This window comes from Balaenoptera musculus, chromosome 15 (assembly GCF_009873245.2).
Source record: "Balaenoptera musculus isolate JJ_BM4_2016_0621 chromosome 15, mBalMus1.pri.v3, whole genome shotgun sequence".
Taxonomy (NCBI): domain Eukaryota; kingdom Metazoa; phylum Chordata; class Mammalia; order Artiodactyla; family Balaenopteridae; genus Balaenoptera; species Balaenoptera musculus.
In genome coordinates, this window is record NC_045799.1 from 37,006,271 (window position 1) to 37,034,091 (window position 27,821).

General features: G+C 37.2%; 1 protein-coding gene across 1 annotated transcript; it reads left to right on the forward strand.

Moving 5' to 3' along the window:
- Positions 1–1,968: 1,968 nt before the first annotated feature.
- ANKEF1 (ankyrin repeat and EF-hand domain containing 1) lies at positions 1,969–23,582 on the forward strand. Its single transcript, XM_036826533.1, has 10 exons — positions 1,969–2,149; positions 5,652–6,042; positions 10,933–11,132; positions 11,880–12,029; positions 13,057–13,180; positions 16,489–17,311; positions 19,210–19,436; positions 21,065–21,228; positions 22,415–22,552; positions 23,398–23,582. Exons 2-10 carry the CDS (start codon positions 5,697–5,699, stop codon positions 23,554–23,556), a joined length of 2,331 nt encoding a protein of 776 aa, XP_036682428.1. The 5' UTR covers positions 1,969–2,149; positions 5,652–5,696; the 3' UTR covers positions 23,557–23,582.
- The last annotated feature ends 4,239 nt before the right edge of the window (positions 23,583–27,821 follow it).

The window sequence follows — 27,821 nt, forward strand, 5'->3', positions numbered from 1 at the left end:
TGAGGGTGAACAGTGTAGCTTCCCGATAATGTTACATTCAAATATCTACATGCAGTCAAGCTTTTAGACTAACTATTAGTAATCAGAACATACAAAATAAAATCAGGAAATAGACTGGCAAAAATTTTAAAGTGTGACAAAACCAAGTTTTGGCTAAGACACATACTGCTAACGGGAGTCTAAATTGCTATACATACTTGCAAAACAAGTTGACTTTACCTTGACATCATAACTAACCTATGACCCAGAAATTTCACTCCTAGGTTTATACCTTAGAGAAGCTCTTGAACTTGTGAATCTAAAGACATGTACAAACATGATAATAACAGGATTGTTTTTTAATTTTATTTATTTTTGGCTGTGTTGGGTCTTTGTTGCTGCCTGTTGCGGCGAGTGGGGGTTACTCTTCGTAGCAGTGTGTGTACTTCTCATTGCAGTGGCTTCTCTTGTTGTGGAGCACAGACCCTAGGTGCACGGGCTTCAGTACTTGTGGCACAGGGGCTCAGTAGTTGTGGCTCGCGAGCTTAGTTGCTCTGCGGCATGTGGGATCTTCCTGGACCAGGGATCGAATCCATGAGCCTTGCATTGGGCAGGCAGATTCTTAATCACTGCGCCACCAAGGAAGTCCCAACAGCATAGTTTTTAATAACAAATACTGGAGACAGCCTAAATGCCCATCAATAGTAGAATTGATTTAAAAGGGAAATAGAATGGTGGTACAATGGAATAGTTTACAGCTGTTAAGATAAAGGAGCTATAATTAAGTATATCAACAAATACACATTTCGAAAATAAGATGTTGAAATAAAAAAAGTCATCAAAACAATAACACACAGTTCTATACCATTTTTATAAACTCTGAAAACATGCAATACTAAATACATATTATTTGGGGAAGATTTCATATAAAGCAACACATTTTTAAAAGGCAGGGGGATGATAAGTACAAAATTCACAACAGTGGTTATCTCTGAGGGCAGGAAAGGAAAGATGCAGTGTAGGGAAGAAAACCCAAGCTGTAGAGGCAGACTTCTTTTTCCTTAGCCATGGTACGCTTTGTTTCTTCATACTTTCCAAGTGTTATATAGTTTACTCTTTTGTGTTCATGGAATAGTCCTTAATCATATTTTTAAATAAAGTGTAAAATATAGGACAGATGGGGTAAGGAACTAAGGCTTTTAATTAGAAGCTATTACATATTATTTTAAAAAGCATACATATTTTATGCTCACATAAACAGATAAAAGCTTTCAGAATTTGCCTCCAAAAAAGTGTGTGTGTGTTCGGGGGTAGGGATGTTAGGGCACCTTTGTAGGCCCTGAAATAAAACTATCTCCATGATATATTTGGTCCCACTTGTGTATAAATCTTTTTAAGTATATGTACATCCTAGAGTAGGCAAAGAAAATTTCTGGGATCTATGAGAAAGAAAGTTTACAAGAATCTACTGCAGTTGTCTCTGACAAGTAGATTTACTTTGCATTTTATTGTATTTTCATTTAACCTTACTGTTTACTTAATTAATTAACACTATATGAGCTTTACCTTTCTGATCAAGTTATTTTTTGAATGAGGGCAGGAGGTAGGAGAAGAGGATGAAGGAAGGGAGGACTCGGAAACCCCAGCAATGGGCGCAGCGCCCCTGCCATCCGTTCTGGGAGTGCTGAGCCCTCCTCCAGCATCCTAGCCCGGCCGGGCCAACAGGGCGAGACCAGGCCACCTGGCCGGAGGGGTGGTGGGCGGCGGGCGGTGGGCGAAGACAGGCCTCGCCCCGCCCCAGCAGCTGAGCACCTGGGCGGTTGCCCTGGCAGCGGGGCCTTGCTGGCGTGGCCAAAACTCACAATCGGCGGGTGTCGCCGGCTCCCACCCCGCCCCCTGCGCTCACCTGGCCGCTCGCTCGCCCTAGGCGGATCCGCGGCCCATGGACACACACACCCCCTTCCCTGCTGCCCCGCGCGCCTGCTCGCCTGCTCGCCTGCTCTGCCCAAGGGGACACCATTCACGTCCGGGCGCCCAAGCCGGGCTCTGGGAGCCCGAGGTCGTGGCTGGGACCCGCGCCAGGCGGCAGAGAACCAGAATCGGCCCCCTCAGGCCGAGGCGCGTTGGTGCCCGGACGTCCTCGGCTTCTGATCGCCCTGGCGACTAAGAGGTGAGCTCGGCACCGTGGTCCCGGCCACCTGGACTTTCCCTTGAAGTGACATCTTACCCACCTCCCCTTCCCGATTTTTCTGAGACTTAAAATTGAACGGAACAGTAAAGAACCCCCGACATGTAAACCTTGGCTTATGGATGAGCTGAAACCCATAGATGTTTGATTTATTCATGGGGAGCCTGTGTTGAGAGACTTGTCTAAATACTTTACAAATCTGATCTCATTTCTGCTTCACACAGCCCCATGAAGGGTGCACTCTTCTTATCCCCATTTCACAGGTGAAGAGACTGAGGCATGAACTAGGTAGGTGACCTGTCCAGGTTTATCTAACTCCTTTGTATAAATAATGATGCAGAGGAGGGAAAACAATGTGCGACAGCAGATCTCCCCACTTCCAATCCTGCACTCTTTCCGCTGTACCTTTCCTCTTTCTGACCAACCACCATTGCCTCACAGGCTCCTTTGAAAAGTTAATGAGCTCTATGGATCTCTCCCTACAATGGAAAAATGCATCTGGACACACACACCCTGTAGATTTTCATATAATTTCAGAGTATCCAGACTCCAAACATGAACTTCAATTCAAGGAATCCTGTTCTATTCCACTATCTTTTGAGATTGTGCACATGGATGGTTACATGGGGTATGCCAAGGTGCCCCAGGGCTACACATGCATACTGAGATGTGTGTATATGTGGTGACCCTCCTGAGGATCAGAGAGGCTGTACAGTTTACAAGGAACCCAGGACTAGAGGGCAGGACTTCTGTCATTTCCTCCAACGGGGTCAGTCTTGGCAGTTGGTCGTGAAGGACACTGCACAAGGTGTTGCTCTCTCCCCAGCAACTCGAAGCGTTAGCCAAGAGGAACACAAGCTGTAAAACTGACCCGTGGGCTACTGAATTCATCCTTGTAGCTGAATGGGACAATGCCATATGCTGCTAGTTCTTTGTAGGGGTGGGTGCTCTCAGAGGCAACATTGAAGCCTCTGATTAGGAAGTCTGTCCTCACAAATGAGTTTGCATCAACTCAGTATAAGCAATAAGCTCTTGGGGTGCATCTTATCCTATTCTGTATATGATGTATGTATGCGGTAAGACAACCCAGCATCTAACCAGAATAAGGCTAATAATAATACAACAAACCATAAACTCCAGCTAAAATAAATGTCACCAAGCCGAGCCGCAAAGGCCAAGTGGATAAGTTCTGAGGCAGCTCAGGACTTACTGGGAGCCTATTTTACACACATGGTTCTAACAAGCTGCCTTATCCAGTTCCCAGTCCATCACCCATTGTAAACAGATTAGAAGGGAAGAGAGGGGCTACAGCAAACAGAACATTGAAGCCACAAGCCACGTGATGGCTGATGTTCCGCAGCAAAAGAGGAAGCACAAAGAATAAACAGCAGGCAGAAGAGGGGGAAGAAAGGAAGGACCCCATTTGATGGTGGTGACTCCTCACTTGGAAGGCTCTCCTCCTTGTCCTCACCCAGGCTAGGGCTTACTGCAACTGCCAAAAAGCTCATAACTCCCCACCCACCCGGCTCAGATCTTTCCCTGAATAATGTACACCATTGCCTTGTGAAATCTAACTCTGCATGCTCAAAGCTTAGCTCACTCTCTGACCATCCTGGGCTTACCATCTCAGACACAGGTTGCTCAAGACAGAAACTTAGGTGTTTTCTTTGATTTCTTCCATTCCTCAATCTTTTAACTTTCAGTCATCATTTATTGAGCAAATATTTATTGAATGCCACATAGGAGTCAGGTTCTGGGTGATGGAGAGATAATAGTAATTAAAATATAAAGCTTCTATTCCATGAAGACTATATACTAGTGAGGGAGACACACAATACATAAATCGAAAATATCTGTATTTACAGATTTCTAGAAATGTTATATATAGAAGTTTCACTTCATCGTGAAAAAAATAAAACAAAGGGATGATGTAACATGGTGGCTGCAATTTGAGTGGTGAGAATGCCAACCAACAGAAATTCTGAGCAAAGGGCACTCCAGGCAGAGGGAACAAGAGGTTCCAGAGGCAGGAATGAACCATAACCAGAAAGAAGGCCAGTGTGTGTGGCTGGAGATCACTAAATCAAGGGAGACTGGAGTGAAGTGAGGTCAGAGGGGCAGGGAAAGTGTCCTTAAGAGATCACCCCGAGGGGTTTAGATTTTTTCTGATTACAATGGAAAGCTATTGAAATACTTTTAAAAGATAGTTTGGAGAGAACTTTCAGGTGTGAAGGTAATGATCTGTATCTTGATAGGGGTTTAGGTTACAAAGTTGTATGCATTTATCAATGATTATATATAGAAATAGTACACATAATTCTTGTACATTATATTATATATTCAGAAGACCAAGAAGAGAAAAAGAACTGTAAACAAATATTGAACTACAGTTAAGGATATGTATGCTGGAATATGTCTGCAATTTACTTTGAAATGTATCAAAAAATAAGATAGATTAACAGATAGAGGGATGGATAGATGTGTGATAATGCAAATAAAGCATGAATGGTAGGATCTCAGTGGTGGGAATATATGGGTGTTCAACTTTCTTTATGTTTAAAAATAGCAATACTAAAATGTTGGGGGTGGAAGCTGGTCTGATCTTATCTAATCTACATTTTACAAAGATTTTTCTGGGGACTGAATAGAGAATGGTCTGTAGAGGGTTTTTGTGGAAGCAGTGAGACAAATTACAAGGCAATGGCAATGATTTGGCCTAGGATAGCACCATTGTACTCTCTGGAATGGATTCCCAATATGTTAATGAGGTTCTGTTCCCAGAAAGCATGAAGAAACGCAAGCTGGGTGTACTTAACATGGTCTACTACTCGACTCAAAATATTGTTTTATTGAACTGAATAAACAATAAGAGATAAAATTACATATTAGAATGCTCATTGCAACTTAGTGGGATTATTTGTGAAAATTTACAGTTATCTCTGAACCATTTATCTACATCGTTCCCACGTTAAGATGACACAAGAATCATCCATCACATCTTTGGTATTTCCCAGGGCTCAATAGATTCCTGTTTATAATGAGCACCTCAGAATTCTACACATTCTTTGTAACATTTTTAAGCTACTGAAATCTGTGTGGTCTCTACATTGTAAGAAACATGCTGGTACAGATCATTATAGTGGGGAGCTTGGCAATTAGCTTCACCTTCTTCATGGGTAAATGGTAAAGCTGTGTCAAGGAGGGAAGGTTAAATGAAATAATAAGAAAACTGCATAACAAGTCTAGTGTTAATTATGATGGAAGATTTGTTTTGAAATATTTTAACGTTATGCTAGCTGAATATTTTTGTATTATATGTAATTTCTGCTTTCATGACTTAGTTGCAATAAATTATGGTAATAACATTTCATAAGAAACAACATCTCTTCTTAGGGAAGACTTAAAATATTATTATTTAGTCGAAGTAAAGAAGGCAAAATTAACTTTGAGTTTTATGTTTTTGCTTTGATTTTTGTTGCTGTAGTTTTTGTTTTGGTCCACGAAGGCATTTTCAAGAAGCTAGTCAAATATGGCTTTAGTAGATAAAAGACTTGAGAATCTGCAGATCTACAAAGTTCTCCAGTGTGTTCGGAACAAAGACAAGAAGCAGATAGAGAAGCTGACCAGGCTCGGATACCCTGAACTCATCAATTTCACAGACCCCGTCAATGGAAACAGTGCTCTTCACTTAGCCTCAGTTTCCAATGACATCGATATGGTCAGCTTTCTCCTGAGCCTCGGTGCTCACCCTGATGTGCAAGATGGAATGGGCTGTACTCCGACTATGAGGGCTGCAGAACTGGGCCATGAATTGTCCGTGGAAATATTAGCCAAGGCAAAGGCCGATATGACTATTGTCGATAATGAAGGAAAAGGTAAAAACTCCCAGCATTCTATCCAGCAATTCACTTTGTAGTCAGAAATCAATAAAATGCATTTTTTGCTTTCCAGCTTTAGAAGTGAGTTATTCATGGTACATGGTAGTGAAAGTCTAGATTCTCACTCTTATACCAAAGGACACTATCTCCCCATGATTTGAAAATGATGCAGGTATTTCTTAGGGAAGCCAGTTCTGAGAACTTTCTCATTGAAAAAGAATATTAGAATTAGTCACTCTGTTTTTGTTTTTGTTTTTTTAACGTGGAGAACTTTCAACATGATCCACGTTGATATTTCCATAATCACAATCACCCATTGTAAAATATAAAGTCTTATTTAGAGCTAAAGATGAAAGAGAGCATTTCTTCTTTTTTACATTTTAGAACCTCAGGTAATACTAGATATAGGTTTTGCTCTCAAGAGCAGTCTAATGTAGAAAGTAGTTGCATTTAGGAAGTTGAGGGACAAAGGTGGATTCTGACATAAACTCCAACTTTCTAGTGTCATTTAAAAGTGCATTTGAAAATATGACTTAAAATTTTAGATATGGCATTTCCATGATTATTTAGGTGAGATAGCCCCACTTTCTCACTCTTCCCCTCCCAAATTCCATTTCAAGACCACGATCTGGGAGCTTCTTGTCCAAATAACTTAAGGTTCTGGCAGGAGGTGACACAGCCTCATGAAAATCACTAAGAAAATTACCACCAGGCTTAATATAAATTGGTAGATTTAATCAGTTGTTCCAAAGAGTTGTTTCAAGTACAAAGCCATTAACAACAGTCCCACATTAGAGAAATGAATCCCATTTTATAATTTAATTAATGTTTTCTGACAGGAGCAGAGTCTGCTTTTGTAACTCTCTGTGGACATGGTATTTGATAAGTGATTTGCTTATAACAAGAGGAGAGGACAAAGAAAAGGAAGAATTATTTAATTACTTAATGGCACCACATAACAAAATACTCTTCAGATGCACTCGGGAGTCAAATGTGTTTTAAAATGTTTTATTCTGAAAAAAAATCTCTCAACGCTCTATAGAATATCATTTCCCAAAGTGTGTGTCACGGGACACTGAGTCAGTGGGATGTTGATAAGTGCTACATGCAAAATTAGTTCATTCCACTGCCAAATTTATTAGAGAAACATCGGATAAAACAAATTTAGACATGTTTATTTTACATTTGTCAGACCGACCAAAACCAGTGACATTTTCCATATTTAATTTGACCATGAGATAATTTTTTAAATGGCATCTTGTATATGTGGAGTTTCATGGAAACTTCAGTACATTCAGAAGAACGGTAACAAAAAAAGTTTACCTTCTTGAGTTTGAAACAGAGATACAAATCACAAAGAAAGCAGTTTGAGACATTTTATAGCATAAAAAACTAAAGTTATAAAATGTAAACAATCAAGGTAAAATTGGAAACAAGGTCAAATGAGTATCTGTAGCAAATGCAACAGCCATGAGGTTATCTATACTCATTCAAATTAATATTAAACCTACCAAGGTTCTGGAAGACCAATGTATGATAAAAACAACCTGACAAATCAAATAGGAAGAATTAAAAATATAAAATGAAACTTGAAACAAATACAAAATCTTGTTTCACATGTGACCTTGTTAGTACTGCTCCCTCCAGCCTTGATTGTGGTTCATGGTATGCCTACTGCACAGAGGGCCTTGTCTTCCCATCAGTGAACCTAGCTTACCTTGCACATCCCTCAGCTCAAAGGCTGCCACTGGCCAAACTCCTTGTTTTATTCCACTGTAGTCTCTCTGCCCTTAACATCCTATTTTCCAGTGATTGACATTTGGCTCACTGCACATTGTTTCCAAAGGATGAGCAAACAATTAAACAGTTAAAATACTTACTGGAGCTTTAGAAGGATGAGGGACGTACTCTAGGTCTAACCTGTACTTTCTCTTTGAACAATTTTGCAGAATATGGAGAAGGTAGCACTCTAAGCCAAAAAATTATTTGTTGTCTTAGGAAATTAGTTACAGTGTCTGGAATTATTTTCTTTAAGGGTAAAGCTGGACTAGTTCCTTGTAACACCCATTCCATTGGTTCTCCCATTTATAGGAATGCATCCCCAGTCCTCAATGCAATACGCTAGTTCTATTGTGTATACTTTTTTTTCTCTTTTGTTTTTGCTTTGATCTTGGAATATTGATTTCTGTCCTTTGTGGCTTAAATAGTCAGCATAGATAGACTTTCACTGTGCGTTGCACATGCCATCATTATAAAATAGCCATTTCATAAGTTCCTTAAGGTCTTTGTAATGAATTCAACCTCATCTGGTACTATTTTCTAGATTTTGTTGTTGTTATTGTTTATTGTTGTTTTGGTTCACTCTTGCCTGCTATGACTTCTCTGTCTTTGATTTTATATTTTCAACCATGTCCTTGACCATCTTTCTATTTTTAACTCTTTGAGTAACTTTATTTTAGATGCATGTTTATATGAGATATCTTTTGGTTTTGATTTTCACATAAATTGTATTTTTATTTTAATGGTAGAGTTTATCCAATTTACATTTATCTAGATGCTCCATAGGTTTGGCGTCAGAACTGTCACTTATTTTATATTATGAAAGCATAATATATTTAATTTATATAAATACACAAATATGTATAAAAATATTTTCCTCTATAGTCCATGTGTTCTTTGTTTTGTTTTGCTGTGTGTGTATATTTTCCTTCTCACATTTTCTAAAATTAATGGTATATTTTTGGTTCTTTTAATGGCTAACTGGACAGCTTTACATATACTTAAAACTCCGTTTATTGAATTAGCACTTTAAACAGTATTCATTAATATTTCTCTATGAAAGATAAGATTGGTACAAGAACCCTTCCTCTCACCTCCTTTACCTCCCTTCCAGTACCTAATTTTAGTACATTAAAATCATTTTAGTTCTTTCAGTGATTCTTTTCATACCTTTAAATAATAAACATCTATCTCTTTATCTGTTTTTAATAATATCTCAAACTCCAGCAGTAAAAGATAAAGAAAATCAAATGCTTACACTGTCTCTCCTTCCCTCTCTTCCCTCCAAGTTTTGTTAAATTACATTATTATTTCTACATTACTGTGAATTACAATATTCTTTTCTGTATCTAGAATTCCTAAGGTGATTGAACTTTGGTTCAATGGTTGAAGGGATTCAGCATCTATCATGGGTCTTTTAGTCACATATTCTCTGTTGATCTCCTGTTAGACTCATTTTTGTTATCAAGTAGTTTAGCTCACTCCTTTGGGCTTATATCCTTTGATTTCTTGCATCTTTAAACTTATATGTCCATCACTTTTATATATGAACAATAGCTTGACTGAGTATTAAAAATTTCCTGTTTTCTTTTCCAAATGACATTGTAGAGCTCCTTTGGTTATTTTCTAGCACTGAATGTTGCTGTGCCAAAGTCTGGCAGCCAGCTTGACTTTTCCTCTTTAGAAATGACTTGAATTTTTAACTGGATGCTCACAGGACACTTTCTTACCTAGCTTTACCTAGGCACCATCTTATGGATTGTTCTTAATCAATTTTTCCTGAGACTCAGTATACTCTGTCAGATCTAGGTTTTTCCTTCAAAAGAGTTTTCTTCTATTATATCTCTCCATTTTTTTCTGTTCCATTTGTTCTTTTATTTTTGAACACCAATTACATACATATTAAATATTCTTTGCCTCTCTAGAACATTTAAACTCTTGCATCATATCAGTTACATTTTTCTTTCAAGTTCTTTCAAGTTTTTCTTCCATGTCCCTGACCATGGTTTTGGCAATGTCTGCTCTCCTTTTTCCTGCTTCCAATGTGAACCACTTTCATTCCTTTAGTGGTTTTACAATATTTTTCTCTACCATTTCTTTTTTTAAGCTCTGCTTGCTCAAATTCATCTTTTCCTTCTATTTATCTTTTATTGTCCTAGAAATACTTATTTTAGGTTCAGTCTAGCTTTGCACTTTTGTTTCAGAAAAAATTATATTTAATTTCTTTGTTATCATGGAAATGGGTCAGTCAATAATTTTCATGTTGTATAGTTTTTTGAGTATATAATTTTTGCCTAGTGTTTGCCATCAGGTTTCTTTCCTTACCTTTCTTTCAGTATCACGTGCTGGTTTCTTGTTGATTATTGTTCCTCTTTGAATGAAGCCTCTTTTTAGAGTGAAGTCACTACAAAGTCAGTTTGGAGTTTGACTGCTGTTTACCTGACTTTCTTACCAGGGGAATATAAACAATACCCCTGGTCTGTAGTACATTTTTGACATGGGTTATGTTGAGGGTCTGTATGTCACAGGTGCTGGGTATGAGGATTTAGCATTTTTCTCTCTTCAGTAAACAAAATGATTTGCCAAAGTGTCAGAGCCCCTTGCCATCTAGTTTTTCTTCTCACTGCTACTATACAGACAGCCTGCTTCCTATAAACATGGCTGGTCTGCACACTTCATCATTATGTACCATCTCCTTTGCCACTCTGCAGTTTCAGAGGGGATCCAGGGATCCACCAATAGTCCTCTGGCACACACACCCCTACATATTCCAAGAAGGAACACTGGGGTATAGACTGCAGGATGCCAAATACCCAGGGTCAACCAGAGCTCACATCCCAGCACTCAAATTCTTCCCAAAGAAAGTCTTATCACATTTTGGTTATGACTGTTTTCTGGCTCTTATAAGAGGTTGGGTTTCTTTTCTGGTATCTCTGTCTTCGTGTTTCAGTTGATTTCAGAGGGAAAACCAAGGCATAAACATCTTTGCTCTATCACCTTCAGCTAGTTAATTATGAATTTTTAAATTATTCTTTGTTCCTTCCTATCTGATCCAAATATAGAGAGACTACTAATTAAGTATTCTTTGGGGATTCTATTTTTCTACAGGTATTTTGTTTTACTGCATTTTACCTACTAAGAGGCATTATCGCTGTGCACTGATTGCCTTGGAACATGGTGCAGATGTCAACAATTGTACCTATGAAGGAAAGCCAATATTCCTTAGAGCTTGTGAAGAAGCACATGATGTTAAAGATGTGTGCCTGACATTTTTGGAAAAAGGAGCCAATCCAAATGCTGTCAACTCAGTATGACTATTCCTGTGATTATAAATATTCCTTTTTTCAATTATAGAAAAAATTTGCAATACACTAATCATCTCTATTAGTGTATTTTTTTCATTTGAATATTGTAAAATTATCCTGTTAGGTTACATTGTTCATTTCTGTTCAGAATACTTTAAGATTATATACTTTCATCATCTTTATATGGCATGGCCATGATTCTACAATCTATTTCCTAATTATGTTTGGAAAATTGGTATTTATTATGTATAATGTTAAAAGATCATTATAGGAAATAGAAAAGATATTACTGATGCCTAATAAAAATTTATCTTCTTCAAAAGAAAATACGTAGTTCTGCTGTTTCCCTTAATCATTTTGAGTTTTCTTGTATTTTAATTGTCATTTCCCAACAATAAAAATAGATTTTCTTCTCATTAGAAAACACCTATAGCCTAATTTTAGCATGTGTTTTATCCTCTTTTCTCCCTTATTGCTCTACTTTCTTTGCAAGAAACTGCATTTTGCAGCATGATGTTCTTACAGGGACTTTTGGTGTGACCTTGACTCTGATTTTAGAATTCTACATTTTGGACACTGACCCATTTTACTGGCTTCATTTTTCCTATTTGTTACGTGAAACCAATAAAACTGTACAGAACTGAACGTGTCAGTGTGACTCTGAGGCCAAATGGATTTAGACCATATTTATACGGAATATGTTATTTAGCATGACAGGGATAAACAGCATCTGATCTGTTTCACATCCAGTCCACAGGTCGCACGGCTTTAATGGAAGCATCAAGAGAAGGAGTGGTAGAACTAGTTCGAAGGATATTGGAAAGAGGAGGTGACGTGAATGCATTTGACAATGACAGACATCACGCCGCACACTTTGCTGCCAAAGGAGGCTTTTTTGACGTAATAATCTACTCTTTGCTTTAAAATTTGTTGCTAAAAATCTTCTCTCCTTTTTCTCAACATCTTAAAATATCATGTAGGTTACACTGATAGAATTTTTTCTGAGTTATCATCTTGATTTTCTGAAATAATTCTAAAACTATATTTTATACCAAATATTAACCTTCAAAACATATTTTAGCTCTTTATTCAGTTTTATCTGCTTGCTATTTATTCTTTTAATATTGCTAGTAATGTTTTTCTATATTTTTAATTATGACAACTTAAAGGTTTTGCCAACTGGGATTACTCTATTTTATGACTCCATTACACATTAGAATTTTCACAGTACAGTATGATCTAATTGTGGAGAGAACAATGCCAATATACTCATCTCCCTGATGTTTGAGGCATCTAATGACTCACCTAAATTTTTAACTCTAATTATTCTTATTATCTGATATATCAGCAAAGGATATCTCATAGGTACATAGGTGATATTGCAGAAACAAAACAGAAATCAATGCTATTCTATTTTTTTTAATTCTGAATTATATCTAAAATTTCTTTACTGAGTTTTTCTGAGTTTTAACATAATTATCTTTACTTTTGTCATAGGGTCTCTTCCCTGCAATAAAAGTATATATCACAGTAGAAGTCACATCTGTTTGGTAAAGAATTTGCTCCCCTGATGATGCTTGCCATAGTCTGATGCTTTCTAAAATTGCCTAAATTTATTTCAAAACGGTAGTGCCCCAGCTGAGTATAGAGTTTTCTATACTCTAGATCAATGTTGTTTGATAGAACTTCTGGCAGTGATGGAAATGTTCTGTATCTGTGCTGTACAATTCACTACACACGTGGTTTTTGAGTACTTGAACTATTGCTAGTGGAAGTAAGGAACTGAATTTTTTTAAATTTGTTTTCTATTTAATTCATTTTAATTTAATTCAGATTGACACTCTGGATAGCACAGGTCTAGGTCCCAGTTTTCATTCAGTAAACGTACATTCCTATTCCTCTACAATATCCACTATTTATTTTGCAGATATTGAAGCTTCTCTTTGCCTACGATGGAGACATGGGGCTGATTGCAATGAATGGCAACACACCACTTCATTATGCTGCTATGGGTGGTTTTGCAGATTGCTGTAAATATATAGCTCAGCGAGGTAAAATGGTCTACCAATTTCATGCCTAAAGAATTTATAATTTTCCCACACTGTAGATGAGCAGAGAATTTCAGCCTGTCAAATGTCAGTTGCTTATCTCACACATAAATGTAGAAAGAAAATTAAACTTTTTTCTTATTTACCTTCTGTTAAATCATGAATCTGGCCTTGAAAGTGATAAAAATTCATTTCTCAAGTATTTTTAGGTTATTATTAAAAATCTAAAGAGAATTGTTTATGAGTCAACCAATTATTAAGATGCTTATAGTTATTAAATTCCTATTTAAAAAATGTAAATATCAATCTAAAAAATGACAAACACTAGACACCATGTCTTTTAGTTTGCATTCTTAATTATTTTATTTTTAAAAAGGTACTATCATGTCAAGTGCAAAGATAACATTTCTGGGTAATTTTAAATTATGGGGGAAATATTTTGGGAAGAAACACGTGAAATAAAATGAAAAATTTCATGGAACATTTGAAATATAAATAATATTTATTATTTTAGATTTTTCTGTAGCTTTCAAATAATTATTAACTTAGGAATATAAACTGTTTTATGTAGAGCTTAATGTATTCCTTAAAATAGTAATATTAGCCAATTAAGTTTAAAGATTTGGATCAATTTGGTGTTAATTACATGCTAATTAAATGTACATTCAAAGTTATTAACTCTTTGTTAGAGAGGGAACTGCATTCTGCTGAATGTTATGGTCGTGGTTTTTTTTTTTTTTTTCCAGTTTATGAGAAATGGGCAGAAACTTAAAGTTCAACAACTCTATAATAGAGCAGAGAAAGTGCTTTTATTTTCCTGTCTTCTACAGAGGAACAGAAATTTTGAAGTCACTGGGACCCTAGAGAGCCTATACTGTAACCACTAACATTATAAATAAGAGTAACGTGCCTGCATAACTAATGGTGTAATAACTGATCCACTTTGACTTTTTTCACCTTATACAAAGCTCACATTCTTTCCCCATTCCCCTAAAATAAAAAACAGATAAAGGAAAATATATCAACTGCAATTTTTGCCCTCATCAACTGTCTCATCAGTCTTATTTTCAAATCTGTCACCATCAGCAGATTATTCTGACACTTCATTTTTAACATTGTGTATTTCTAGAAACTAAAGATCTGCCCAGATTGAGACAAGCTTCTTCAACTTTCACATGCTGATTCCTTTCTTATTGGGACAAACATCCCCCAATATATACTCTACCATTTATGTACTCCTGGGATAAAGTTAGAGAAAGCAAATTGAGAAGTAAAGGGCCAGAGCTTGCCAAGGGCCTTGCCTGGTGATGCAGAAAAGATTCATCCTCTTGGCCGGCTCACAAGACTAAGCTGTGTTTCTGAAATAAATGTCTGAAAATGTTCTGAGTTTTGTAGCATGTTTGGAAGTACAACCACCAGATCCTATGTGGGTGACCTATTTCCATACCAGGCAATTGCTTATCTAAGGCAATCAGAGCAGCAAGAAACCATTGGTCACGAAATGCTCATTTCTGAGTAAACTCCCTGGGTGTAGTCTCTTTTATTCTTAAATGTGAGGGCTGGATTCTTTTCCCACATTAAACTACCTTCCTCAGTATGCTCCTCTTTTGTCCCTGATCTTGTCCCTGGAGTAATTTACAACTCCCTGTAGGCGGTGTGAGGCCAGATCCAGGGGAGAGGAGGGGAGTTTGGAATAGTTCTCCTGAAGCCCCTGTGCAGGGTTCTCCTTCTCTTGGGCCTTTTGACAGCACAGTCAGCTGAAAGTTGAGTATCTCAGCCACAGAGGCACATAAATCACAAAGGGAATGAATGGATCTTTATTTACTAATGATAAAAGAGGAGACAAAATCAAAGGGAGAGGAAAATGCCTTCATATCTTTAAGCTGGGATGTTGGAGTCTTTTATCCACACAAAATTTCTAACAGGGAGGAAACTAGGAGCAGAAGAAGGCAAGATAAAGCCGCTTTAAAACCCTTTGATCCTTAGTGCTGGGGTGAATATAGGAACGGATTGGGAGATATAGATAAACCCCCAGACACCCTGAATAAGCGAAAAAACTAAATAAAAACAGCATACTCAAGATGACTATGGAATTATACTATGGAATTATTATGCTGTGGAATTATACTGTTGAGACCAGTCTCAAGTCCCTTTCCCAATAAGTCACTATTCTTCAAACTGTCCAATATAAAAATTTTAGAATCTTTATTGTTCCAATGCTCTTTTTGAGTTTTTCTATCACTAGTAAAATTATCAGCCTTCATATAAAATTTTAATTTTTGACAATGCCATAGGAAGTGCTAATGTTGAAAAACACTGGTGATTAATTTTCTTTTTGATAAGGAATAAAACTATAAAGTGTTGGAGGGGCGTGTTTTATTTTTGCATTCGGCCACCTTTACATTTTGGATGCTAGAGATACTGATGCTAGAGAATCTTTTTTGATTATGTGATGCTTGCAAAGCAACAGAAGAGCCTTCTAGATTCAAAACACTAGAAGGAGCATCTTCATAGTCTGACTTATAATGGGTTTTTAGTGTCTCCAGACACTTATTACAGACAACACAGCCTTCTTGACAGCACTAAGTGGATGCCTTGATGCATTCAGAAAAGTTTATTTATTTGGAGAATGCTTACATATAATGTTGGTCCCATCATTTTAAGTAAGGGTCCAAAAAGGAAAATGGATTTTAATGCCTAATTGCACAGTTCTTATGCTGGAATTCTTTCAGGTTTGATGAACAAATTACTTTTTCCTCTGTTAGGCTGTTCACATGACCTTACTGCAAAACAGCAGGTCAATATAAATTACATTAACTTCATGGAGAATACAGTTAAAGCATAGTTTAAGATTTTACACAGATTTAGTCATAATCGTTCAAAAGAAGCAAGTGTCAGTTAGCATCCTGAGTTCCTAAAGTCCTATTTAAGCTGTTTGAATCCAGCTTCCTTCCAAATTCAAATGTCACCCTTACTCTTTCCCGCTAGTCAGGAAGCCTCCTTGGCAAGTATCCCAATATGATATTTGTTTCAAATATCTATAGGGATTAATGTCCTAATCCTTTGGGAAAAGATACTATCAATTGGAAACATATCTCCCTCAGAATTCACCAAAGTAAAGCTCACAGAAAAAAAAATCAGCTTAATTTTGTAGTTATAATAGCTAAATGTGCTTACCTCTATATACAAGTAATTTGGGGAGCAACTTTTGATTAATCACTAGAAATTTAAAAAACCGTTGGATGCGTGTCATTTGTGGAGTCTTGCAGATGCCTTGACACCATTCATAATCATGATGCTTCCTGTTTTAGGATGTGATCTGAAATGGAAGAATTTGGAGCATAAAACGCCCAGGGCCTTGGCTAAGGAAGGCGGCTTTAAAGCAGCCAGCAAAGAAATACGGCGGGCGGAGCGAATCGCTAATAAACTGGCCAGGCCAGGAGCCAAAAATCCGAATCCACGATTGTACCTGAAACTTCATGATTGGTCCATAGAACATGAGACTTTCCTTAGGGAAGCCCTTTCGTTTGTGGACAGGGGCGATGGGACAGTCACCAAGGAAGACTTTGTGCTGGCGCTGGAGGAGAGGCAAGATTTTATGAGCTCAGAACAGATAGCTACCATAGCTCAACTTCACGAAAAAGTCCGGGGCGGAGGGGTCAACATAAACGATTTCTTTAAAGGAACCAAATACTTAAGCAAGTCTTATGTCCTGGGATCCTATGGGCCTAAGAAAACTAAAAAAGGGATGGCCAAAAAAGCCAAAAAAGGCAAGTTTGTTTTACCCCTCCCAATCTGCATCATCCCTGACCACGTGTTTCCACGCCGGAGCGAAGGTGGGCCGCCTTGTTACATGATTGAAACCTACAAGCATGTAACTGATTGCAATCGCTTTAACCGAGATCATCCACCCGAACATCCCATTCAGGATGACTCTGCTTGGTACATTGATGATCCAGGGAAGGTCTTTTCAAACATTAATTTTATCACCAAGGTGGGAGACCTAGCATCTCTGAAAAAGGCGTTTGAATCAGGAATACCTGTGGATATGAAGGATAATTATTACAAGACACCCCTAATGACTGCATGTGCCAGTGGAAACATAGATGCGGTCAAGTTTCTTCTTGAAAAAGGGTATGCCTTTTGGTTGAGTGAAATTTAGATTTTTGGGAGCCTTCACATTTCAAGGAAGGCTAAGACACATTCAGCTCCAGAATTTAAGTAGTACAAGAAAGGGCTTCATTCCTGAAGTCCAGATCACAAATAGATCTTATACCAGGAACCAGGCTAATGGAGCATAGGAGTGTGTGTATGCAAAGACCGTTTGCCAATAACAGCTATGCACAAAGTGAAGGCCAAGAAGTTTTCTCTCTGAGGGTAGACAAAGCCTTCTGATTGGGTATCCCTGGCCTCCCAAGACAATTTAATTTGGTCTCAGAGCTTTACCTAGATGATGTGGAGTTACTTTTTATTTTATTTTAAATTAAAAACAATTTTTTTTATTGTGGTAAGAGCAGATAGTGTGAGATCTACCCTCTTAAATTTTAAGTGTAGGGTACAATATTGCTAACTATAATCACTATAGTGATTATAATATTGTAGAGCAGATCTCTACAACGTACTCACTTTACATGGAGTCATTTTTAAATGTCTCTTTTTTCTTTCCTTCTTTCTTTTTTTTGTTGGAGGGGATCCCAACAAATTCAAGCAATTTGATGGTAGCCATAATGACTAAGCACGTTTCATTCCCTTTTCCTTGGTTCATTTGTAAATATCTTTAAAATAACAAAGCATGACATTTAGTTTAACTTTTTAATCTAAAGCAATTTCTCAGGTTTAAGTCCTTCTTTTTACCATTGCTGGATAACCTGGGGTAACTTTCTTAACCTTTTTGTGCCTCAGTTTTCTCATTTTTTTAATGGGGTTCTAATGGAACTCAGCTCACATGATTTGTTGAAGATTAAATGAGTTAAAATATGTAAAGCACTTAGTAGCCCAGTAATTGCAGGCTTGATAAAAGGTATTATTGTTATTATTACTATAATGTTTAGCTTCAAAGAAGGATTTAAATGTGTTTATTATAGAGAGGGAGTATAAAGCAACTAATGACAATGTGAAGTGTTGGGCAGAGAATTTTTAAATAGGACTAAAATTTTATTTTATCTTTTCATAGTTTCTGAATGATAGATTGCTTTCAATAAAATCAAAAGAATTAATTTTCTTTTTTCATTTAATTTTAATTTTATATTGGAGTATAGTTGATTTAAAATGTTGTGCTAGTTTCAGGTGTATAGCAAAGTGATTCAGTTATACGTATACATATCCATTCTTTTTCAGATTCTTTTCACATATAGATTATTACAGAATATTGAGTAGAGTTCCCTGTGCTATACAGTAGGTTCTTGTTCATTATTTATTTTAAATATAGTAGTGTGTATATGTTAATCACAAACTCCCAATTTATACCACCCCCTCACCTTTCCCCTTTGGCAACCACAAGTTTGTTTTGGATGTCTATGAGTCTGTTTCTCTTTTGTAAATAAGTTCATTTGTATCATTTTTTGATACAAGATTTTGATACATTGTAATGCTTAAAATTTTAATAATGAAGGTCCATTTAAAAATTCATAACATACAGAGAAAGTAGATACAAAATGAAATAATATAACTTTTCTGTTTCCTGTTAGCTTTGATCTTTCATTGGATCCAGTTTTTCGCTGATTTTAATGATGCAAAATTGTAACCCTTAGGTTACAATTGTAACCTAAGGATCTAAGGGTTAAAATTGTAACCCTTAGGATCTAAGCACCTTTTAAACTAAACAAAATGTATATATACACAAAGTTAAGATTGTTATATAATGAAGAACACAGGTCAAGAAAAATTATGGCACAGAATTTAACTTGACCCAAACCTTCCTTGGTTTACAGTTGAACAACCTGATAAAACTATGAAACCTTCCTTAGCATTTTTAGCTTCCAGTGCTTGGAATAACCCATATTTTTAGCTCATGCATCTACCTCATTTTACAGGGCTAACGTCAATGCAACAGATAATTTTCTGTGGACTCCACTTCATTTTGCATGCCATGCCGGCCAACAGGATATTGTTGAGCTTCTTGTTAAATCTGGAGCTGTGGTAGATTCCCTTTCAATCAACAACTCAACTCCCTTAAGTAGAGCCATTGAGAGTTGTAGACTGGATACTGTAAAATACCTACTTGATATTGGTGCTAAATTCCAGCTGGAGAATAGAAAAGGTATGTGTTCTCATTATGGGTGATAAGGGTTAGAAAAGGAGGATTTATGTTAGATTCCAAACCCGTTTAAATCTATTCTTGTAGGACCACATTTTCCCTTGAGTCACTGCTGCAAAAACAAACCTGAGTTAAATGTTATGGAACTTTATCGTATACACAGTGCTTCTCAAATCATTGGTGTAAAAGAACCAGTTCTTTATGTTGGCAATCCATTGTGGATGGAGACTTTTGCAAAATACAATGAAAAATGATTTACTAGAAAAATGAAGAGGAAAAACCCCATAAAATACAAGTCCAAACTTTTTTTATCATTGGATTCAAATGACATAAAATTGCTACAAAAATTTCTAAACATTTTCTCTTAATCCCTGTATTTATTTCACTGTGACTGCATAACCATTAGTTTGTAGACTGACACCAGTCTGCAGATCACATCATGAGTCATCACTCTGTCTTAACAGTCAATTCCTAATAATCGGCATAGTTTGAAGCCTCTGTAGACTTTGGATTCCTTCTAAAGTTGGACAAATCATTCCTGAATTGAGGCTCTTTCTAGAAAGTAAATGGGAAGCCTACCTTATGTCATAAATATCCCGTGTGAATACGTGGAGGTGTTATTTTCTTAGAGTGGAACCCATTGCTTCCTTTTGATCTGAAGGAGCTTTAGTATCTCTGGCTGCTTCAGGCTGCCTCTGAGTCACAGGTAATATTGTTAGGTCTGCCTGAGGACGTTACAGGTGTCATAATACCCAGCCATCTGCATAGAGCACTTGCGACCTCCAGCTTCCTAGGCCTTTTTTTTTTTTTCTTTTTTTTTTAACATCTTTATTGGAGTATAATTGCTTTACAATGTGTGTTAGTTTCTGCTTTATAACAAAGTGAATCAGTTATACATATACATATGTTCCCATATCTCTTTCCTCTTGCATCTCCCTCCCGCCCACCCTCCCCATCCCACCCCCCTAGGTGGTCACAAAGCACTGAGTTGATCTCCCTGTGCTATGCGGCTGCTTCCCTCTAGCTATCTATTTTACATTTGGTAGTGTATATATGTCCATGCCACTCTCTCACTTTGTCACATCTTACCCTTCCCCCTCCCCATATCCTCAAGTCCATTCTCTAGTAGGTCTGTGTCTTTATTCCTGACAAATACCGTATGCTAATACATATATATGGAATCTAAGAAAAAAAAAAAAAAGGTCATGAAGAACCTAGGGGCAAGATGGGAATAAAGACCCAGGCCTTTTTGAATACACCTCCTTCCATCATGGGAAGGGGAGGACAATGTAAAATTGTCACACACAAAGGAATGTGTGCACGTGGGAAGAGAACCAGCACTCAGATATTCAAAATGTAATCTACCACTATTTCCTATCAACTTTTAAAGAAACATGCTCAAAATAATTAACAAGAAGAAATGGTTTTGCTGGTAAATGGCACTCTAAATGATGAGATTTTAGAGCTGGGGCCACCTTAGAGAGTATCTGATCCAGCTCTGTGACTTTATACATACCATTCGCTTCAGTAATCACCCTTGTACTGCATGCTTAGAGCTGATGTGCTGAGATTTTGCTACATGGTTTATTATTAACCTGTTTAATGAAACTCTGAATTTATGTTTTAAACAGGGCATACTGCCATGGATGTTGCAAAGGCTTATGCTGACTATAGAATAATTGGTTTGATTAAGGAAAAGCTGGATAACTTGCCAAAACCAGCAGAAAATCAAAAAACAAAAGGCAAGCCACAGCTTAAAGTGAAGACTGAAGGCCCTGAGATTAAGAAAGAAGAGGTATGAAAAGCAGTTGACCTCCCATTAGTAACTGGTGGGGCTGCAGCACCATTTACATGTTGTTACAGGACATGGGCAAATAATATGCAGTCCATGTTTTCAGCACCATTATGCAATAGTTTTAAAGAAATATCTAGCAAGAAATTTCCTGTTACTGAAAAGCCTAAAAAGTACTAATTGCAAACAGAATCCACACAAAAACCAGTTGGTTCAACCAAATACCATTAGAATGTTGGAAAAAGAACTGGTATTGGATATGTATACACTCAGACATGAATTATACAGATTTGATGGGATGGCCCAAAAAGGGAAGAAGAGTAACCCTTATGAGAAATGAAGTAAAGCATGATTTTCCTTCATTTTGGTTTCATAATCTTTCACTACCCACCTTACCACTCCACTCCCAAAGAATTTTAATGATTACTATGAACCCAGGGATATGTTCAGGGGAACTTGGATATCCTGCAAAATAACTCTAGAAGGTTTTAAAGGTGTCAAATTGTCCCTGGTAATCTGGAATGGTTTGGGTGCCTCTAAATTAGCAGCAGAAGATTGAGGTTGTTGTTTATGGGGATTTCTGAGACACCAAGACTTTGTCATTCATTAGCAGGAAACTTTAAGTACATTTCTAGACTGGAAGCTTCTTTTAGGGAAGCAGATGGATCCCTGGAGATTCTTGGCTGACACAGGATAGGGGATGAAATTCAGGAAGGAAAAGCTTTAATGTTATCAAATTAGAAAGGGTTAGAGAAACGTAGGTGGTAGGAAGTAGATAGAGTTGAAGGGATGATAGGCAGACAATAGAGAGTAATAAGCATGGAGGAAGAGAGTAAGGATGGCCAGAGGTGAAGGAGGATTGATCAACTGAAGCTCCTAACACATGCAACATTATCATTTTGGTAGGAATACATCCTTCTGATTAATAATGACCACAGATCAAGGATGGATATCTGAAAGACTTTTGTGATCTGTCACTAATACTAATTAAATAAAGTTAAACGAGGCAAACGAATGATCTCTCCCCACCCAAAATTATAATAATATTCTATTTCATTTCAAATTATAATTTGTATAGTAGCATTTTTAGTTTTTTCTGGCTTCAGAGTAAGATGCAGAACAACAAATAATGTTAGGAAGTATATATAGGTTTTTGCAATTGATAGTTTTTTCTTGGTCTTGTTTCCAGGAGCCACTTTCATCAATGTATACTGTACCAACCATAGTGGAGAAAAAGAAGATGCATAAGGATAATGTGGTTTACCTCAATTCATTGATTACCAGTGGTTATACAAAGAAAGTGGATATCACATTTATTCCACAGAGGGTAAGTACTTTAGAAAGATCATAACATGGTATAAACTCATGATGTCATTTTTCAAATACTTTTTATGCAGAGCACCCAAACAAATGTCCTTATCTTTTATAGTTATTATTTGGAGGTGTCCTTTTTCTAGGTCCTACTACTTCTGACTAAGTAAGTCCAACTTGTATAGCTTCCAATATCTGGAATTACTATTTTCTGTATTAACATTTTAATTTTCCTTGAACAATTGAAGTCTTCAGTTAGTGCCATTCCTTATAGCCATGTAGTCACCGAGTTCTATAGATACTTTCTCTGGGTACTCCTTAGAGCCCAACCGTTCCTCTTTTTACACACTATCACCATCTCACTTGGGAGTTTCATACTAATCAAGACTGGATTTATTCAGTGGCTTCCTTAAACATCTACAATTAAAAAGGTGAAGATGTCTTTGGAGAATAAGAGTGGTCTTGACAATGTGCATCAAGCTATGCTGAATAAGAGACCACCAGCTCCTTCTGCCCTCTACTATGAAAATAATTTTGACTTCCTCATAAGACATAAAGGCAGTAAACCCAAACTTTCTATTAACTCCATTGCTTCCTGGTTTTGACATCCTAAAAATGATCAGCAGCTGGCCTGAGGGTCATCAGAGAGGTAACTGAAGAGCATTTCAGTTGTCCAAATAGTCACCATCAGAAACAGCGATGCCCACATAACCAAAAATGTTGTGTAAGAGATAAAAGTTAAAATAGATTTAGAAATAAATTTGATAGTTTTAAATTAACCATCTTGAAGATTGTCTGGATATTGACATGTTTATTGGCCATCATACTCACACCTGCTCTGGATGTGGTTGTTTATTTAAGACCTGGAGTCCCAAAGCCACAACAGCAGAGCTGATCAGGAAGAGGGAACTGCAGCGGGAGCGGTTCTCGTACGAGGTAGATTTTGATGACTTCATGATGCCCTTTCAGAAGCACATCACAGAGAAAGCGCAAGCATTGAAAGCTGCCGTCAAGACCTAAATCACAGCAGTTGCTTCTTGGGATAAACATTTTGAGGCCCAGGGACCAAACTTTGGAGAAAATAGGTATTTCCATTAAAGCCAAAACAATCCACAAGTAACCAAATATTTGTTTTTGCTTTAATAGTTATAAATATTCTGAGCTGTCTAGAGAAGGTGTGCTTTATTTTGCAATGATTTGCACGTTATTCTGCATAAATCCCCCAATCTTCCTCAAGAATGTAGTAGAATAAGTGGCATTTTTTGTTATAAGCATAGTGTCATTGTCAAAGAATTTACAAGATTTACACCATTATGTTTGTTAAAGATACCATTTTAGTGGAAATGGGTGAAAACAATTTGATATTAGGGAAGAGAAGTCATTTGTAATCCATTAAGAAAGCAGTTTTCTTCTCACACATCATAAGTGATATGGATTAGATATTGTTTTTGTTTTTTTATGGCATTGGTATATTAGAAGACAGGCTAGTTATTTTGTAAAATGGTCATTAATTGGGCCTGATTTGTCTTACTCAAGAATAGATTCAGGTGATGCATCTTAGGCAGGAATACCACAGACATGATAGCGTGCCCTTTTCAGTACATCATATCAGGAGGCACATGATGTTGATATGGGATGTAAACTTTGTCAACATTCGTCCCTTGATTAAAAGTGGTATCTACCTGGTTTCTCCTCTGTAAAGTTACTCTTTTTCCTTTTGTACTTAATAAGAATCTCATGGATATATCCTTTGAAACTACGTAAATTTCCTGTTACTCCCATGACTTTCACCCTCTAATTTCAACACTCATGGATGACTTTTGCCTGAAAAAATTATTACAGTGATGGTTGCCATAAAATTATTTTCTAATCTCATCATTCTTTCTACATTTCTTAATTGGCTTTGTATTGTTGGTCAGAGCTTTCTCTTCTTCACCATTAATTTGTGTATTGGTTATGTAATCAGTATGGACTCACGGTTTTCTTTTTTGCTTAATGGGTTATAATCCTTTACTATCATTATATATTTTGGTGCTCAAATTGTTCCTGATTTGGCCAGTGGAAGCTCCTTCAAGCTAGCTCCTGAGGACAAGACATTTTGTTTCCTTAAGTAACTAGAGGACTCTTTATTTCTTGAATGTGAGGGAAGATGACTATCCATGGTTTCATTCAGGAGCAAGGAAAATGAGTCTGCAATGGTAGATTTTCAGAGTCTACAATTCTCTGCTATCACCTGGTGAATACAACACATTCTCAATGCCAGTTTCATAGATAGTGCTGTTCTGTGATCACCCTCAACCATCTGCACACATAAACTGAGAGAAAGTGTTAATGTCAAATCCTATTCTCTCTCGTATATATGAAGTGTTTATATTCATTTGAATGACTCAACAACATGCTTGAATGAGAATTGTGTGAGGGGACATTCAAGTGACTAAGTTTATTTTGAGTTTAACTCTAAACTCAAACAGAGCAAAGCCAAAGTTCTTTGATGCCCCACAAGGCCATCAGTGCTATTCAAAGAGTGGTCCATCGATCAACAGCATCAACATCACCTGGGAGCTTGACCCCCTCCCACAAAATTATTGTACAGAATCCTTTATAAGCATAAAAAATATTTTGTAGAGGACATTTTACTGGCATAAAAAGGCAGTCTGTCAAACTTAAAAATGTTAAGTTAAAAAATATTATAAATAGTATGAATAGTAATTTCAGACTTGTAGATATGCAACACACATAAATAGTAATTTTTCTGGATTTTAGAATTATGAATTGACTGTTATTATCTTATTTTGGCTCATCTGTTTTATTTTTTACATTGAATATGTATTAATTTACAATAAAAAACAAACAACAGAAGAAAAAAATACAAGTCAACCCAGAAGTCCAGCATACCAAAGTGATTTTATTAGTATTTGCCTCTTTTATTCCCTTATATATATTGACTTAGTTAAGATTCTCTCAGAAGGAGACACTGAGCCAAGAAGTCAGGTGCAAGTGATGTGTTAAGGAAACGGTCCCAGGGAGACCAGGTGAGGGAAGCAGGCCAGGGAAGGGAAAAGAAGCCAAGCACAGGGGAGCTTTCTGATGAAACCCCAGCTTCCATCCAACATGTGGGGAGCTGTGGAGCACCAGGCAAAGGCTCTGGGCTTCTGGATTCCCAGGTCAATCAGTTACAGACTACAGCCTAGAGAGGGTACCAGTAAGGCTATTCCAGTGCTCAAGGGCAATTCAGTGAATTGGGTCATGTTGGGAACTACTGGCTGGAAAGCATGCAGCAGCTTGCTGCATGGGTGGGTGCGCCATATGGGAAAAGGAACCCCAGGGCTCTGGGTGGGCACCAACAGTGTGTGCTATAGGAATGTATATACAGGAGCTGAACTTGAGAAGGAAATACTCTTCTTTATACCCTCCTCTATGCTGATCTTTAAATGAACACTTGGGTGAGCGGGTTAAACGTGTGGTTTTGTAGTCAGTAGATTTGAATCCTCACTCTGCAATTTACCAGCTACACATCTATGGATCAAGTTGCAAATTGTCTCTGAGTCTCAATTTCATCCTCTATAAAGTAGGGATAATAATATGCCCCTTAATAAACTGTCATGAAAATCAAATGGAATAACATCTATAAGGTTTCTAGTTTTGTGCCTTTGCATAGTCCGTGCTCCATAAGTGATTTGTTTTTAAACTTCTTTCAGTCTCGGGCTGCGAAGTAAACCAAAAGCAGGCACAGGGATGAGGACCCAGACCTAGACAATCAGAAGAGTATAAAGGATCACTTTCAGACTGTCAGTTGAAGTGATTTAAACCTGTAGACATTTTATGTAGCTTTTGATCGTCAGAGAAAGATGAACAGTATGCATTTGCTATGGAAATAGTTACTAATCCTTAGTCGTAGTCATTCTAGTGGATAGTGAAACAAATGTTCACTTTTTTTTTTTTTTGGTCTGCAGAGCCTAACCAATTTCTTATAGAGTTTAAATAGTTAGGTAATGAAAATAGTGTCTTAGGTTGAGCTCCCTAGAAATAGGGAGATGGAGACTCTTGTGTAAGTATTTTATTGAGGCAGTGTTCCCAGGAGAAACTTGTAAGGGATGATGGAAGCAGAATAAAGCAGGAGGAGGACCTAAGAAAGAGAAAGTTAACCCCAGCCTGATTCCATGGGGAATCAGCTCTGGAGGATGAATTGTAGCACAGAGGTTGCCCTGCTCAGAAGGAAGGAGGTTGGCTGTTAGAAATTTCAAGTTTTTCACCTTGCTCACTGACAAGGTGACTCCCATCAGCCAAGGGCAATCCTCCAGAGGTGAAGGTAACTCTGAGCCCAAAGCAACCACCAACGTCAGCAGCTGAGCAGTGGCTACTCCAGCTGTTAATGGAAATGTGTAGCACTGTAGCATCTGGTACAAATGACATGTTTTGTGTGCAAAGTTTTATGTGGTGATGCCTTGAGGTTCATTTTGTATAACATGCTTTCTTCTTAAAAAGAATGTAACTTTTACAAACTTCCAAACTTGTCTAAATTATTCTTAATTACAAAGAACAAGAAAGAACAGCAATGAGAACCAATTCAGCAGCTACTTAAAAGGAGAAAGCAATTCACAAATCCCACTGGCGCATCTGTTTCTTCAAACTTGAATTGAGCATTATCAATCACTGAAAATTTTAAACAGGAGAGACATGTTCAACCTCATGCTCAGGGTAGGTCATGTCTAATTGGTACAAATGAATCAGATCCAGTGCAGTTAGCTTAGCAATTTTTATTAAATTCACAACTTAGCAAATTCACTCTGTAGCATGAAGGTGCCCAAGAGAACCACTCAGCCTATAGTCTGTTTTTAAGGAAGGTAGTATGAAAAGAGAGAAGGGAGAATTCAGATGGCTTCTACAAACAGGCATAAATGTGAAGTAAATAGTCATCTGTACTGCATTATTATTTTCCAAATATTTGTATAGGGTATATTTTTTCCTGAAATTGTGTTTATTTAACAATGGATCCTGGGGGAAATTTACAAATGAAGGTAGATGGGGCATTTGTGCAGATCAAATAAACTCATGCCAACATTCTTGGATCCTTAGGTAATTGTTACTATATCATGAATTTTATCTGGGCAATAAGGAATAACTGAATATTCTGTTAACATTCTGGAAGTCACTGGAGATTTTTTTTATCCTAGATAAATAGTTGAGTATTGTGTGGTGTATGTGTTTTATTCAGAATTTAGAATAATGGCCTTTCCTTTTTATCTTCAGCAAATAGTAAGACTTTGAAGAAGAACTAATACACA